The 17,174-nt window shown below is 41.5% G+C and overlaps 1 protein-coding gene across 1 annotated transcript; it reads right to left on the reverse strand.

The window, feature by feature from the left end:
• Positions 1–212: 212 nt before the first annotated feature.
• Positions 213–15,656, reverse strand: EDARADD (EDAR associated via death domain; the record flags this gene model as incomplete). Its single annotated transcript, XM_079550837.1, has 6 exons — positions 213–589; positions 3,064–3,109; positions 5,862–5,950; positions 8,738–8,777; positions 11,719–11,777; positions 15,626–15,656. The coding sequence occupies 6 exons, from the start codon at positions 15,654–15,656 to the stop codon at positions 213–215; spliced, it is 642 nt and encodes a 213-aa protein (XP_079406963.1).
• Positions 15,657–17,174: the final 1,518 nt, after the last annotated feature.

Consider the following 17,174-nt stretch of genomic DNA (forward strand, 5'->3'; position numbering starts at 1 on the left):
AGAAACACAACCTGCATTATTCTACCCACTTTTGAAAGGTTACCTTTACAATCCTGAGGGCACAGACCATATATATGTGTATACAGTACAAAAGCTTACACAGTATACAGACTGCCAGCACAGACTGTCTCTCTGCCACAAGAGAAACTTCCCATCTACTAGTTGCAGCTAGTCCCAACATATAACAAGCAGGAACTAACACTTTCTTTGTCCTACAAGTCGTTCTGGTAACTTCTTTTTCCTCTCTTGGGCCATTCCTCCTCCACCCACTTCAGTAGCACTTTCACAACATCAATTCTCTTATAAAATTTACAGAGCTCAATCAGCTGCTCCACAGTCCTGTCACTATTTCGTAGCAAAAACTCCAAGGTGGGACTCTGAGGCTTCTGTTCAAGGAAACACAATTCATCGTAAGTCATCCCCCACTTGCTTGCTAAATTCCTCCAGTTTTTCACTGTTGGGTGGCAGGGATCCAGCTTTAGCCTCACTGTGTACAACAAGTCCTCGTCATTGAGCATGTCACTGATGGTCGGTGCATGGAATAAGCACAAGGAGCAGGTACTACTTTCTTTGCAGGCTTTCTTGAGATCTGTAGTTAAAACCAGCATATAGAGAGAAGTTAGGATCTACTGCTGTGGCTTAATTGGAAGAAATTCAAAAGCACAAAAGTTTGAAGAGTATTATAATCCCACGAATCGTTTCTGAAGAAGTCAGAATACTGACATGCAGCTGCTTTTCCTCATGAAGTACTCATGAAGTTAATTTCCTAACACTTTTTTTTTTGCTAAGAATGGGTAATAATCAAAAGGACAGTACTTCTGAAAGAGTCACATTTCTCCCTTTTCTATAAACACTGTGCAATTTATTTAAGTGTGGGTACTCCCCCCCCCTTTTTTTTTTTTTGCTAGCTACATTCCATCCTTTAGTCTGCCATGACCCCCACATGTCACTAACAGGAATACGTGCAGATTATGCACATCCTGTATAGATATGTTGCAGGACAAAGGCAAAAAGTTTCATATTTCTGGACTGCTGCTTTTATAACACCACTAAATATTTGTGCCAGGAGAATCTTAACACAGCAGCAAGATAGAAATATGTTCCTTTGTTTGGTAAGAGCTCTTACAATAACATTGCCTCTGCTCTACTAAGCAAGCCTATTCTGAGTGTACATTACAGAAAGAAATAGAGCACATACTCCTCCACGTGTGAGAAAAATAAGAATACCAAGATTCTGGAAGTAGGTGGTGATATGTTCCAAAATCTGCATCAAATGAAGAACTGCCATTTAGAGGTCTCCCACACACAACAGCGTCTGCCTAGCACTGAGAACAATGCAGTCCTATCAGATCTGTATATTATATATTACGTATTACTAACCTGTAAATGAAATATATATATATAAACATTTCTAATCATGCTTCTAGTTAAATACTAAGATCTCTAGTACTGCAGTAGTCTAAGGCATTGTTTCAGCACTCTGACTGTAGATATGACCTTAACGAGCTCCTTTTTGAATGCAGGGAGAATTTGGTACGTCCAAAGAGCAGCAGGTAATGAATGCAGCCTAGAAGTACTTCCTAAAAGTCCTGGCCTCCCTCATCGTGCAGCCTGAAATGGCAAAGTAATTAGTCCTACTTGGGATGAAACCCTTTGAAAAAAAGAATGCAGCAACAAGAAAACTGATATAAACAAACAGATTAAGAACAACAGTAACAGTGTTTCAGTGTCAAATGACAATGGAAACAGCGACACTGATCTGTAAGTCCTGGATCAGTGCTGGTCTGAGAGACTTCAACAATATCTCTGGAAAAGATCAAATCTGGCCGTCAGTGTCACCTAATCTAACAGGTAACAGCATCAGTTTATTTTTTTTTTTTTGCTCCATTTGCATTAACTGTAAAATTGTGCAAAATTTCCAGAAAGACCTTCAAAAGGTCACTTTTTATGCTGAATATTAGTGCTGATTAAAGCAACTAAGGTGAACAGAGCATCTGTAAACATTTTTTCTTTTTTTTCCCCTAAGAGAAGAACAGGCTATTGTTATTTTTGTAATGCTGCTCGTAAGCCTTCTTTTTAAGCAGGCTAAAGACAGCTTCTGATGTTTTCAGCAAGTTCAGACGTGCAGCAAGAACACTGTTGGAGACAAATAACTTCATACAAATGCTCAGATTCCCTTTTAAAGGGAAAAATGTTCTGGCAACATCTTTGCTCCCAGGTTTTCCACAGCCCTCACAGCTGTTCTCTAAGAAATTTTTAATATCGGCAATTCTGCTCTTCTTGTGCATCTTAAGCACTCACTGAAGTGAGACAAAATTTATTGGACTCACTCATACTAGGATTTACTTACACAAACAAGGCAAAATGAATGCAACTCAATAAAAGTTCTGGCTGAGCTCAAAGGGCAGGAGAGCACCCTATCTGAATTTCATCTTACTCGCTTTGCAAGGATGCCAGAGTATGTTTTATCCTCCCACAGAAATAGGAAAGAAGGGGTAAAGAAAGCAAAGGGCACAATTAAAGGTAAACAAAACTGAACCAACCTGCTTCTTGTGCTGTACCAGATTATCAGAAGTGTTACAGAGAATCCTGCTTTCCAAGGATGTCTTGTATCAGAGCACACGACCTACCTACCAGCACAATCCTAACGTTATATGACAAGCTTTTTTTTCTTCTTGTTTTACAGAAAGTTAATTTTCAGTTGTTCACTGTTCATCAACGGGGCTGCGTATCAGCCACCAACTCCCAGCCAAGCTGAAAACACTATGCGATAAACCCCCACCTCTGCTCTCTCAATAGCTGCTTTCAGATTTCCTTTGAAGGTGGCTGCACTAGGTGCATTTTGTCAGAGTAACTTACTCATTTTGTATGGTCTGTGTTATTGATTGCCTCCCCTTCTAGAACAAAGGGGTAGCTATAAAAGGCAGTGGTAATGAAATGAGTGCCATGAGCATTGATTACCCAGGTACTTCTAGGTTATGACATGTAGCAGTTTATTTAATAAAGTCCTTTCAAAGAAAATGTAGGAATAAAATATGTAGAACAGTAAAGCTGACATATTACCTGAAAGCGATTTGTCAGAATGGTTTTGAGTGTCTTTGTCTTCTGGCTACAAAGCAAAGAACAAACGTAAATCAAAACACTGCACTTGAACACTAGAGTAATTATTTGGCTCATTTTTAAGTGTCAGGAGATTACATAGAAGAATCCATAGAAGAATCCCCAAGCTACTTGATAAAGTCAGAGTACTTACCTAGTATGAGAAATTACTAATAATGTGTAGCCATTTTAGATAGCATTTTTTATGATTTTACCTCACAAAGTAACACTCACATTTTTATCTATTGAACAATGTCATCCTTTTTGATCATATACTATGGGGTTACACCTTTCAAATAATTTGCTCTTAATCCCTCTTTCTTCCTGTCCACGTTTTCCATTCTTGCTTAGTTTCCTACATTTGACTGATGATTAACTCAAAACCAATTACAGCCATCACCATTTGAAAAATGATAGTCTGGGCATTTACCAACAATTATGAAATGACCTCCCTGTATGCAGTCATGAAAAGTTGCTAACATTGTACACCAAAAAAAGTAGCTTTTTAAGTGATGTGGACAACTCATGTAGTTTGCTTAAGAAGATTTAAATGCTTTGTAATAAAAAAATCTGAGATCTTTGCCTGCATAAAACAGGAAGGGAATGTTCCACTGGTCTACTGAATCTGGAGGAGCTTTCTTATAAACTTCTTGACATTCATAGGAAACTTTCCTACTTTTCTAGACAGCAGGTGGTCTTGAAGATTTCTGCCAGCTCACATCTAACCACTGTCCTGTTTGAAGCAAACACCACTCTACTTAAACACAGTGACAATATTTAGCAGCTTGAGACTGCACCGCAGGTACCAACTTCAATTCTACAACTCACAAAGCAACATATAAAAACTGAAAGGACAGCAGCTTGATCCAAGACTATAGGAAACTGCAGCTGCGCTTACTTTAACTATGCGGGTGTGGAACCAGATGAAATAGCTTTCTTCTACTGAGGATTTAAAGATGAAAGCAGGAGGGGATTTTCCCCTCAGATAACTGCAATAAAGCAATGTTGATTTTCATATTGCATCATTCTTCCTAACTATCACAGCAAGCTTCTTAGCATTTTGCAGGCTGTGCGTGCAAACAAGTCAACTGTGTAACAATAAAGTGTAATAAGTACTCTATATTCCTACCTAATGAACCTTCAGTACTAAGAAATCCCCTAAAAATAGAGCACAGGAACTTTCAGTTCATCTGTTGGATACATATACACGCACAGTCCAATTACAAAAAAAGTAAACTATCTCCAAGTCATTTGAAGATCTGGTTAGGAAAGGACAAAAAAAAAATGGATCTGAAAATGATGATTATAATCACTGTCTCAATTTCCTCAAATTCCTCTAGAAGCAGAAAAGTATTGAGTCATGAGGAACAAATCCCCCAGAGAGTAATTTATTTGGAGAAGAGTTTATTTGGAGAGTTACCCATCACAGATCAGCCTCTGTTTGAAGAGGAATAAAGAAACAAACAAAACCAAACGGGGGGGGGGGGGGGGGGGGAAGGAAAAATGGATATTTTTCAAATAGTTTGCTAAGAGCTATTCTGAGCTTCAATGAACTTTCCCAGACACTGTGAGCTCGTGAGCATTCAAACTGTATGGTGAAAGCTAATACCTAAAGACCTAACAACCTTCAGGACATGTCACTATACTCACATCTTACCAAAAATAGATAACAGGAGCAGCTAGTACTGCAAGAAGTACAAAAATATACACGATGTTTACTTCTGTCATTCATTCCCCAAATTGGTATTTTTACTGATCAGTTATTACACACTTGTTAAATTGTATGCCCTCAGGATTATTGAAGATTGCATTCTTGTAATGTAATTGAAATAAGACAATGTATTGTCACTGCCCATAAAGTTAGGCATATTAGGCATGACTAATTTTTTTGCCTACAACCAAAATCCCACCAACTTTTACACATTTAATCAAAGCTATAAACCTATGCACAGTCTGTAGATAAGCAGAAAGTTTTCCAGCTCGGTAGAACTATTAACAGCCTAGTATGATGAAATATATTTACGGTGACTGTATATGGGCAACAGAAGCTCTCTTCTTGATGATGGAAGTTAGATAGTTACCTCCATCATCCGTGAAATGCATACCAAACTCATGTTTGTTTGATGAAAGTCAGCTGGGACTCTGGCATAAGGAGCTCCTTTTAGCTCCTTTTTTTGCTGAACAGTGCTCGTTCATTTATCTTCTTCAAGTCTTCAACCCAAAGAGAATCAATTTGAAATTCAGCAAATAACAGTCATCTGAAAAATGCCTACACTATAGAGCACCATGGTAGGGACTGCTCAACATTGCCCACTGTTCAGCAGCTTAAGATTCACAATCAGTGGAGAGTTTTCAGTACGGATCAAGCAATGTCCCAAAGTCAAAGCAGAACAACCAAGTGCCTCCCTAGGGCAAAACACAGGATTCTCCCTCCTTATTCTCTGTCCTGGCTCTATCTTCATCAGGGAAGAGGGAGAACACGCATGACAAAGCTTAAACTCTGTGTTGGCTCTCCTCAAGAGCATCTATACACTAATCAAAACCTACTTACAAAACAAAGTAAACGTTAATTATTACATATCCTTTTGTTGCTTTTATCCACAAAAGCTCACTTCATTGAACACTGGAAAAGAGAGCTGATTTCTGGTCTTTTACTGAGTAATTCTGCACTTTCCACATACAGTCTGAAAATATATTTGTTAAGATATGTATTTAATTAACAGCAATAACTTAATTCACATTCAGTACAATTTTTTTCTTACCTGCTGGACTAGGCCAGAATCTGACGTAAGACTCCTGATGTTCACAGATGCAATTTCCAATGTAACTTGATCTGTTTGGTATTCCTCATCTAAGACAAAGATTGTAAAACACTTGTCTTCCACACTCAGATACAGATATGTGGTAAGACTATTAATCATATATTACAGATGCCCAGCATGCAAAATTTAACTCCACTTTCTGCTCAGTCACTGGGAAAGGCAGGATTAAAAAGCCCCAAACAATAAATTGGCAGTAGCTGCGACAGTCATGAACATGTATTAAGAAAAATAATTCTGTGGAGATCAAGTACTAGTGTATCGGTGTTTTAAAAACAACCAGCACATTATTTTTGTGGCCAAAATTATGCTCTTTCAGGAAGCTGACCAGGAGCAGTACCATGAGAATATTAACCAAGCCAATACATCAAGGCAGGCTGAAGAAGGGTGTTACAAACCAATATAATCCTTTCTGCTTTGCTCTTCAGATCACATTTATAATAATCACCGTTGAAATATGTACTACACAAACGTTTGCCTTCTGCTCCTTTGTGAATTAGGCTCATCCTATTTAACTCTACTACACAGCAATTTCCTGAAGCACTGAAATGTCTCAAAAACACCTTTATCATTTGCCTTGGGAATCCATCGAAAAGCACATCTGCCACTATGACCCAGATTTTGATCACTTTCAAGCTTCACTGCAGCTCTCAAAGTGTGGTATAAGGGATGCACAAGCTTTGTGAACCTCACATAAACAGACAAATTTCTCTGTACACGCTTAGTAAGGTTCTCATCAAGAAACCATTTCCACAAATCCCATAGGTGAGGTGCTTACTAACCCTTAACAAGAGCTTATAAAAGGTTATATTCTAGACCTGTCATAGACACCTCAACACTCCACAGCTGAGACATTATTTTTAGCATTTTGCTGTTTGTCAAGTGGTAAGATCTCACAAAAGAACAGCTATTATCTCTGGAGTGTCAGGTAACAGAAAGAAGAACATACTTCCTTATCTCACTCAAGAATATGATCTGAATCAAAGAATTCAACCTTACACTTAAGGAGGGAAGAAAATGAAATCACAGTTTTCTTCTTTTTCATCTTTTATATTGAAACTTAAAGTAAATAACATTCCCCTGCCAGCTGGGAAACCTTTAATAAGGATCATCTTCTCTCTTTTGAACTGTAGATCCAGAGATAAAAAGAAATCCCCCAAAAAAGTGACTATAGGCATCAAAATCCAATTCATTTGTGTGAAAACATTATCTGTCAAATTTGCTCAACATCTGAGCAGAAGCAGAATTATAGTCAAAATATGACACAAACATTAAGCCTAATTTTCCAAGATGAAAATCTGACACAACCCACCTTTAATTCATCATCAGTAGAGGGTGCTAAGACCTTTGGTAAGCTAGATCCCAAAATGGTTTGTAAATTGACTGACCAAAAAAGGAACAAACTACCACCACCTCAGGTCAGTGAAGCATATATTCAAATATTAAATCTGAAGCAAACCATTTTCTGTTACAGAATCAGCTCTGCACATCTGCGACACTTTTAAATTCACAGGCTTATATTTCTCAGCCTGTATTCTTAAAGAAATAGTTATGAGAATTATTCTTATGGAGCAAACTGAAAAAACACCACCTAAGGAGCCATCTGGTACTGATATCAAAACCTATAGCACTGAAAACATTTTGAAAAATAAATTAAAAAAAAATACAACTTGAAATTCCAGAAACAAACAGAAGACTAAGAGGTATTTTTATCACCTCCTACTCTAAAGAGGAAATGCTGTATTGATACTTAGCCCTCTATACATTTGACAAGAAGCAGCAGAAAAAAAGATATACCAAGTCTATTTCGTTCCTACAAAAAGCACTGAGATTTCCACTTCCTTCCATAGCTTTCATTTTTAAATTAAATATATTTAAAATATACAATACTGAATTTCAAACAAATTTGACAATATTGGAATTGTAGGAATTTATCTATTTAATTCTGAGGGGGACTAAATGTCATGGATGGAACTAAAAAGTGTAATATTTCTTGTGTTCAGAGAAGTTTGTTAGTAAACAGCTTTGAAGTAACAAACCACCTGACTGCAAATAAGCAGGAAGCAGTTTACGATTTCAAATTAGCCTTCACATTCTACTGGTCCACTGAACACTTGCTGACAAGATTCTCATTTTCTCTGGCTGGCTGATTTAAGCAGCCCAGCATAACATGCTAACTTCTCTTTAACCCTAATGCTGTATGGCCCACGCTTTCAGCAAGTGTCTCTAGAGTGCTCCTTTACCGAGACCTTGACAGAATAATTCCTGGAGAAAAGCCAATGGTAAAACTGGGATGACAAAAAAAAAAAAAAAAAAAAAAAAAAACAAACACCCACATGTAAAAGCAGCCATAATGGAGATGGTGACACTACCTAAGCCAAGCAACTGAATTCAGTGCAATACAGAACCTGCAAAGAAATGTGCTAGGTTTCTAAGCAGATGGTATTAATACCAGCATGAACTGGTGATAGGGCTGGGAATGTCAAAGGCAGGAGAACGGGGAGGTATTATCAAATTGTATTTTTGATAATCTGAAGGCAACAATCTCTTCAAAGCCACCTTTTAAAGATCTCTATCCTTTGAATACTGTTCTATTGACAGCACCATTGTATTTTTCTTCCAGGCTGAGAATCTATATCTTCTGATGAGAGCTGTGACTAAACTTTGGCAGAAAAACAAAAACGTGTGTGTATATGCACACATGTTCAACTGACCTAAAATACAGAAGGTGACACTACATTCAAAATATAAACATCTAGGAAAAAAAAAAAAAAAAATCTGTGACACACAACCTAAAAGACAGAATTCATAGTATTTACCTTTAGGTACTCCAGTGTCTTGGACAGGATACTTTTCAGTCTGTAAAAAAAAAAAAAAAAAAAAAAGCAAGAGACACAGATGTTTGTTATCTTAAGTGTAATTCTGCTGGACAATGTAAGAACTGCATAATTACACTTAACCTCTAAAGTTACTACTAGGTGATCTGCCTACAATCAGGTACAGTAATGCCCTTCTTAGGCAGAAATACTACTAGCTACACTGATCTTAGCACATGCTAAAGTAATAGGGATTCCTGATTCACTACGGTATTAATCAATACAGATATTACAGAGATGAGAAAAGAAGTTTTCATTTAAGTGGAATGATACCAATGCAGAAAACAATGCATCATCATAGAATCACAGATTCACTAAGGTTGGAAAAGATCTATAAGATCATTCAGTCCAACCACCCACTCATTACCAATAGCGATCACTAAACCAAATTCCTCAACACAACGTCCAAACTCTCCTTGAACACCTCCAGGGTCAGAGACTCCACCTCCTTTCCAGGCAGCCCATTCCACTCTTTGGAAAAAGTAGTATTTCCTGGTGTTTAGTCTGAACCTTCACTGACGCAACTTGAGGCCATTCCCTCTGGTCCTATCACTAGTCACATGAGAGAAGAGGCCAATCTCCAGCTCACTACAACCTCCATTCAGGTAGTTATAGAGAGCAATAAGGTTTCCCCTACCCCTCCTCTTCTCTAGACTGAACAATCCCAGTTCCCTCAACCACTCATCATAAAGCCCGTGCTCCAGATCTCTCACCAGTTTCATTGCCTTTCTCTGGGCACACTCCAGGGCCTCAGTGCCTTTCCTGCACTGAGGGGCCCAAAACAGCACACAGTACTCAAGGTGCAGCCTCACCAGAGCTGAATACAGGGGGACAATTACTTCCCTGTTCCTGCTAGTAGCACCATTTCTGATACAAGCCAGGATGCCATTGGCCTTCTTGGCCACACTGCTGGCTCACATTCAGAAGAGCATCAACCAACACCCCCAACACAGTCTTCCAGTCACTGCCCCAAGCCTGCAGCATTACCTGGAGTTGCTGTGGCCAAAGTGCAAGACTCAGCACTTGGTCTTGTTGAACCTCATCCCATCAAGAGATTTCAACACCTCTTTCAATGGACACCAACAGCAAACTATTATTACTGAGTTTAATGAGACAGCTACTCATTTCCAGGCATCTGTTATAACCTGCTAGTAGACCTAACATCCACCTCCTTCACTATGACCCCTGCCTTTATGCAATAGGGAGTGAACTGCCTGTAGTAAAGCTTCAAAATGGGAAGAAAACACCAAGGAAAAAACAATCGCCTGCTAAATTACTACCCATAAAACAAATCAGAGCATTTTAATCTGCTAGACTAGAAAAGTGTTCTCTGGGCTACGCAGCACCGCTGTTTTTCCCCAGAGGAAGCAATCCATTGCAGCATTAAAAAGAACTCTCAGAAAACTGCACCAAATTACATACTCCTGAGACAGTCTTTGTCTCAGCATAATATTGGCATGTTTAATATATCAGAACTTTGTTGTAAGTTGTGTTACTCAGCAAGGATGAGCCACAGAGCACTTGTCAGGTCTCTCCTAGGTTTTACCATGTCTGCTGCAAGGCACTGGTATCATTACTGATCATGCCTTTCTATCTCCTTAACTCATCAGACGAAATAGGTACAGGAAAGAGTAATAAGTCAATACAATTTATATTTTAAGCCTTAATTGGATTTTCTTACCCTTTCAACCCATACAGACAAAAGAACGTCAGCAAAAATCTTTTTTCTAAAAATGAAAAAAAGTGCTGTTACCGGCTCTCCATGACTATTAGCTAACTACTGGGCTGCTCACTGGTGCTGCCCAATTCAGCATAGAATTATAGAATGGTTTGGGTTGGAAGGGACCTTTAAGATCATCTAGTTCCAACCCACTGTCGCAGGCAGGGACATCCCCCACAAGATCGGGTTGCTCAAATTCCCAGCTTGTCCTTGAACACCTCTGAGGCAGGAGGGGGAACATTCACAACCTTGTTGGTCAACCTGTTCCAGTGTCTCACCACCCTCACAGTAGAGAATTTCTTTCTAGTATCTAGCCTAAATCTACTCTCTTCCAGTTTAAGGCCATTTCCCATCATTCTGTACCACATGCCCTTATAAAAAGGCCCTCCCCAGCTTTCCTGTAGGCTCCCTTCAGGTACTAGAAAGCTGCTATAAGCTCCTCCCAGAGCCTTCTCTTCTCCAGGTTGAAAAGCCTCAGCTCTTTCAGCCTGTCCTTGTAGGGGAGGTGCTCCAGCCCTCCGGACCCACTCCAACAGCTCCATGTCCTTCTTGCCTTGGGGGCCCCAGAACTGGACACAGTACTCTGGGTGGAGGCTCACAAGAACAGAGGAGAGGGGCAGAATCGCCTCCCTTGACCTGCTTATCACTCTTGCCTTAATGCAATGCAGGATACAGCTGGCCTTCTGGACTGCAAGTGCGTACCTGCAGCTCACGTCCAGTCTTTAATCAACCCACATCCCCAAATCCTTCTCCTCAGGGCTGCTCTCAAGCCACTCTCCACCCAACTTGTATATGTGCTTGGGATTGCCCCAACCCAGATGGCAAGACCTTGCAGTTGGTCTTATTGAACTTCCTGAGGTTGGCATGGGCCCACCTCTTACATCTGTCCAGGTTTCTCTGGATAGCATCTGTTCCTTCCACCGTGTCAACTGCACCATTCAGATTGGTGTCATCCACAAACTCACTGAGGGTGCTCTCAATCCCACTGCCCATGTTCCTTACAACAATGACAAACAGCACCAGTGCCAGCACCAATCCTTGATTTATAATAGCTTATGAATCTGTTACTATTTTTATTTTAATTACACAGGGTTACCCTAAATATACACATGATTTGAGTTTCTTAAATATTTTAATCACATCTGCATAACATAACTGTAGAGAGGTCTAATGATTTTAAATTTGTTAGAACAGAAATACATACCATTGTCAAGGAAAGAGTGCTGGGATCTGTATCCTCTACTGGCTCTTTTGTTGCATGATCTGCTGGAAATAAGATGACTTTATTACTGCACAATCCTCAAAATCCTCCTGTCTGAAAATTCATGAATTGCTTATTTATCTGATCAAGGCAAAGCACAGCTAGACAGCCATTATACGCACTGTGTGAAATTTATACAACAACACGACAAACTAGAAAACATCAGAAACACTAGCACACAGATGAAACAGAAATGCAACTCAAAGCTAACAAAAGATAGAGTTAAATGAAAACTTAATTTTAGAAAAAATAGAAAAAATAAATAAATCATTCACAAAGCAATTCAGTAGTAAAGAGTAGAACCCAGAAAATCTGCTACAAGCTAAGTTCTGTTCTCCAAGTAGCCGTACTCAGTTGTTCCCCTTAAAGCCATAATTCAAGCAGAAAACAAGCCCACCGCAACAAAATATACTGTAATGTACATCAAATACACATGGTAGATTATAGTACAAAGCCTAATAATTAATGCTTACCTCAAATGCTTTTTTATTTGTATACTATTGAATAACGATCTTCAATTATATTAACATCAACAGGATACAAACATAAATCCTCAAAGCATTTGCAAGTGAATCATGAAAAGTCAACCCCCTGCATCCACAGTGAAATTCACAAACAATTGCCAAGTACTGATCAAGAGTGCTCAAGCCAAGATGCACGCCTTCACTTTAACATCTTCATCACATTTCCTCACAGAAGAGCTCTTCAGCTGGTAACTATAATGTTATCAAAAACTATAAAAAGCATTTTAAATTATCTAATAGGATCTTCATTCCTGTCACTCTCAACATGAAAGTCTCTACACTCATTACAAGAGCACATCAGAAAGTTTTCAGCCTCAAGCAGCTACAAAAACAACCTAAGACAAGAGAAGACAGTACAACGGACAGGCCCAAAAATAAAAAGGCGGCAGCAGAGAGGCAGACAAGGCACCAGGATAGAGCCATTCTCCTTTCAGCCTCTTGAATGCAGCCTCACAAGCTGGGTTTCCAGGTGCGGGCCCAGCACCCCTCTGAGGGGTTATTTCAGAGCTCTGTGCTCACAGGAAGGCTACGTGTTCCCTGAGCAAGGGGCTCACAGCCACAGGGATCAGCCCTGCACGGCTGGAGCACATCCTCTGCACACAGGACACATTGAACATCTGTAAAGGCCTTACTGTGAGGGATGAAATCCCTGCTCCAGAACCATGAGATCAGCAAACGCTGTGGCAAAGCCTGCCCTGACAGCAAGGGATAACACAAACTGCCTGACTTGAATGCAGAAGGGGCACAAGTCACATTGGGACAGCAGAAGTGACAATAAGCTGGAGCAAGGTGCTGCAGGAGAGTAGGGCCCAAAGCAGGAGTTAAGTGGGATCTGTGGTAGCAGGGAACTGTGGAGGAAGCAAGAGCAGAGAGAGAAGACTGAGGAACCCAATCTGCAAAGGAAAGCTAACAAATCAGGAAGTGCAGGAGCCAAGGGAAGCCAAGAACTTCCCTAGTCTCACTGTTTCCTCTACTGCCAGCAAAGACTCCTTCCTGGAAAGCAGTGGCAAAGCATGCTTGTTCTAATCGGTTTACTCTGGAGGCCTTACAGCTCCGCCTATGGATCTTTGGCTGCAATTAACAACAACAAAAAAACACAAACTTGCTTTCAGCCTTGTAATTTAAGGGGACTCAAGGTAGATGGAAGTAGTCCTCCCCCTCCCACAGTAAGTTCCGTACCCTTGTGAACCTTTGTGGCTCCTGTAGTTTCTCTCCTACCTGCCCGTACAAACTCTAAAAGACAGCAAAGTCCATTACAACACTGGTATTTCTTTCATTTCCATAATCCAGAGTGAAGCACTGGAAAAATGGGAGCAGCTCTGAGAATATGGAGATTTGGAATGAGGATTTGGCAGACTCCAGGGTTACCCTACAAGGGGCAACAGAGCAGTACTCCTCACTGACTGCTGCCTTCTAGATCTCACAAACACAGTAACTGAAAATCAGTGGCTTTGCATCCTCCTTGATTAATATACATCCTGAAAAAAAAATACTACTTAAAAACCGTATTGTGTTTCCTATACTTACATCCATTTCCTCTTGTTTTCAAGTTCTTCATTTCCCTGTTTTTTTTTTTTTGTTTTTTTTTTTTTTTTTTTTTTTTTTTTTTTAGACTGCTGAGTACTACCAAGTTCCAGCATTCTCTACAGGTGGCATGTATGCATGTGCATATTTGTACTCGAGAATAAATACTCCATGTACTGCTGCTGTGAGTAACCACAGTTCTGTTGATCGCTGATAGGATAACCATAGAATCATTTGAGTTGGAAGAGGTCATCTAGATAATGAAAACCACAGACTTAAAATTCAACTGTGAATAAAGCAATTAAAATGCTGTGTCCCCCTCTGTCTTTCCCCACTGTATTTCCCAGCAGGCTGCAGCTCAATTCACAGAGTTGGATACAGGTGCATGAAACAGCATGGAGGAAAGTTCTCTATTTATCTCAAATGTGAAACACCCTCAGTTTTGCATGTTGAAAAGCTGACAGGAAATACATCTATCACCTGACTGACTACCCAAATGCAGACTGTGTAAATACACTTACCTCAGCAGAGAGCTTGCTAACATTTTCTAGGATTTGTCAACAAATCACTATTACTGACAGCATACAGCCACTGGCCCACATTTGCTTTCACACCATTCTCTGAAATTGCCCCAGGTGGCTGTTCCCAAAGATCCTTTCTGCTCCCAGCACCTCCAGATCAGCCACTCAATACTCCTCACAGCTTCTCTGCCTAAGCCTGTCCAGCATAACCAGTTTCCAACAGCAGCAGCCAACTTATGCCCATCAGCACAGCTTCTCCCTACTCAATACCGCTGCTGACTAATGGGGATATGGCACAGGCACTTACCAGTGTTAACAGTACCTCAGTTTACACAAACTTACATGTGCGTGTTTGCACACACTTTCCAATTTCCCAGCCTGTAACTGCCCTTCATCCTTGTGTGGCAAGGAAGCCTGAAGGGTGGGTTTGGGAGGCCCCACAGTTTTGACCTTTCAGAAGGAGGAGGTTCACAAACCACAGTGTATGTCAAGCCTACCTTCAGCATATCAATCAGCCACATGCCTATACAGCTTCTCCCATGCACACATTAACAGTACAGCCCAAAGTGATTCCCCTTACACTAGCTTTGATCACAGAGACAAACCCTTCAATTAAACACAACACTTTTGGCATGGAGCACACGAACTTCAGATCTGAATAAAAGAGGTACAGAAAATTACACTAGAATACCCAGGTCCCTGAAAAACCCTAACACTGGGTCAATCAGCACTTGTACACAGTTGTTTACTGTTAATTACTCATAACTCTGATGCTGCATGAGCAGACAGGTAAGGAACAGCAGTCAGGCAGGCACACTTCAGAGAAGGCATTCAGAAGTCATAAGTGCCACAAGTAGGACAGGTTGAAAAGCACTGGCTTACAGACCACCCGCAGCCTGGGATTAGTATTTTTAAAGTAGCTAAGAGAAAAGGGAAAAAAAAAAAAACAAAAACTTTAAGATGCTAACTAATACACTAAACACTGGAGTAGGCTTGACAAGACAAGTTGCTCTAAATCACATCACAACATATGATAAATTATTACCGTGTGCGTGACGGGGGGGGAGGGAAGCTGAGGAGGCAGTCACTAGCACCACTCTTCTAGGGAAAATAATAAAGAAGCCGTGGCCGCGCTTCCCAGCTCGGCTCCCAAGATCCACGATTCCCCCGGACCCGGCAGGGCTCCACAGACCGCCCGCGAGCAGCGTCCGTCGCTCACCCGGAGGAGCTGAGAGCCGCCGCCGCCGCCCCTCCCTCCCGGCTCCCCGCTGCAGTTCTCACCTGGGGGCAGCGGGCCCTGCGGAGCGGCCATCGGGTCGCAGCACGAGGAACGCGCGTCGACCGCAGACGTGCCCGGAACCGCCGCGCGCCACCGCCCCGCTGCGCGCCGCCCCCTTCCTGCCGCGGCCCGGCACGGCAGGTAGCGCCGGGCGGGGCGGGGCCTCCCGGGGCGTAACGGCCCTGCTGCGGGCGGGTCGCGCTTCGCTGTGTGAAAACTCTTGTTTCGTTAACAGAACGAAAAAGATAAAGACGGCGCGTATTGTGACCCATCAAGCAGTGTGACCGTCTGCATGTAACCGATAGGAAATCGGGTGTTCTCTCCTGAGCTCATACTCACACAGCCAGCTAACTACCTGCAGACAAAGGTGGTTTCCATTAGGGTTTCACCTATATCTGCACATGGCAAGAACAGAGTTTATAAACAGAAGTACTGCACAGGAACAGTCGTACACTGCACTGGTTTTGACAGATGTTCATTCTCTTACACTACAGGCATTTCCAGCATAACAGAATCACAGAATATCCCGAGTTGGAAGAGACCTCCAAGGATCATCGAGCCCAACTCTGGGCTCCGCACGGCACCGCCCCGAATCCAAACCCTCTGTCTGAGAGCGATGTCCAAACGTTCCCTAAACTCCAGCACTCGGGGCCGTGCCCACAGCCCCGTGCAGCCCGTTCCGTGCCCGCCGCCCTGTGGTGCAGCACCTGCCCCCAACCCCACAGCCCCTCCCCTGCCGCAGCTCCATGCCGTTCCCTCGGGCCCTGCCGCTGCCACACAGAGCAGAGCTCAGCGCTGCCCCTCCGCTCCCTGCGAGGAGCTGCAGCCGCCATCGGGCCTCCCCCCAGCTCCTCTGCTATGAGCACACCCAGGGGCCTCAGCTGCTCTTCACACCTCTTGCCTTTCAGAGCCTTCACCACCTGCAGAGCCCTAATGACACAAACATCATGATTATGTCAAATCCTTTTATATAATTGCTTTAGGCCAGCACTGCCATCTCTGCCACATTCTTTCACTTACAGCTTCACTATGCTTAAAGTAATTGCAGATTTCTCAAATGAGGCCCATGCATGACATTGATTTCTAAATAAGAAATATCAAATGTTACTTATTGTACAATACAAAAGAAACCAATGCAACAATGTTGTTAGCTTGCCATCACGCAGGCCACACATTTATGTTAGCTACCTTTATCTTTTGTCAGGGAGGTTGTGACTTCACAGACAAATTCTCCTCCACTGGACTGGGAGAGCCTCAGATCAGTCAGCCTACTAACACTGGAGAACCAGAAGAGGACTGGTCCATAAAGCATTAACAACCGAGTGCTTTTGTACAGTTTATTTCTATCTAATGCATTATACAAATCTAAAAAAAAAAAAAAATTGCGGTGAGGATTAAGCTCCTCTTACATGCAGAATTTAGATTAAATACAACAGCTCATGCTGCTACCTGGCTTTTTGCTATCATCTAAATTTTTTCAATATCTAGAATTTTAGTGGTTTGCCATGATTACTGTAGTGAATTCATGAGTCCTCAGAATTGAGGAAGGCT

Source organism: Tetrao urogallus (assembly GCF_951394365.1).
Source record: "Tetrao urogallus genome assembly, chromosome: 2".
NCBI lineage: Eukaryota > Metazoa > Chordata > Aves > Galliformes > Phasianidae > Tetrao > Tetrao urogallus.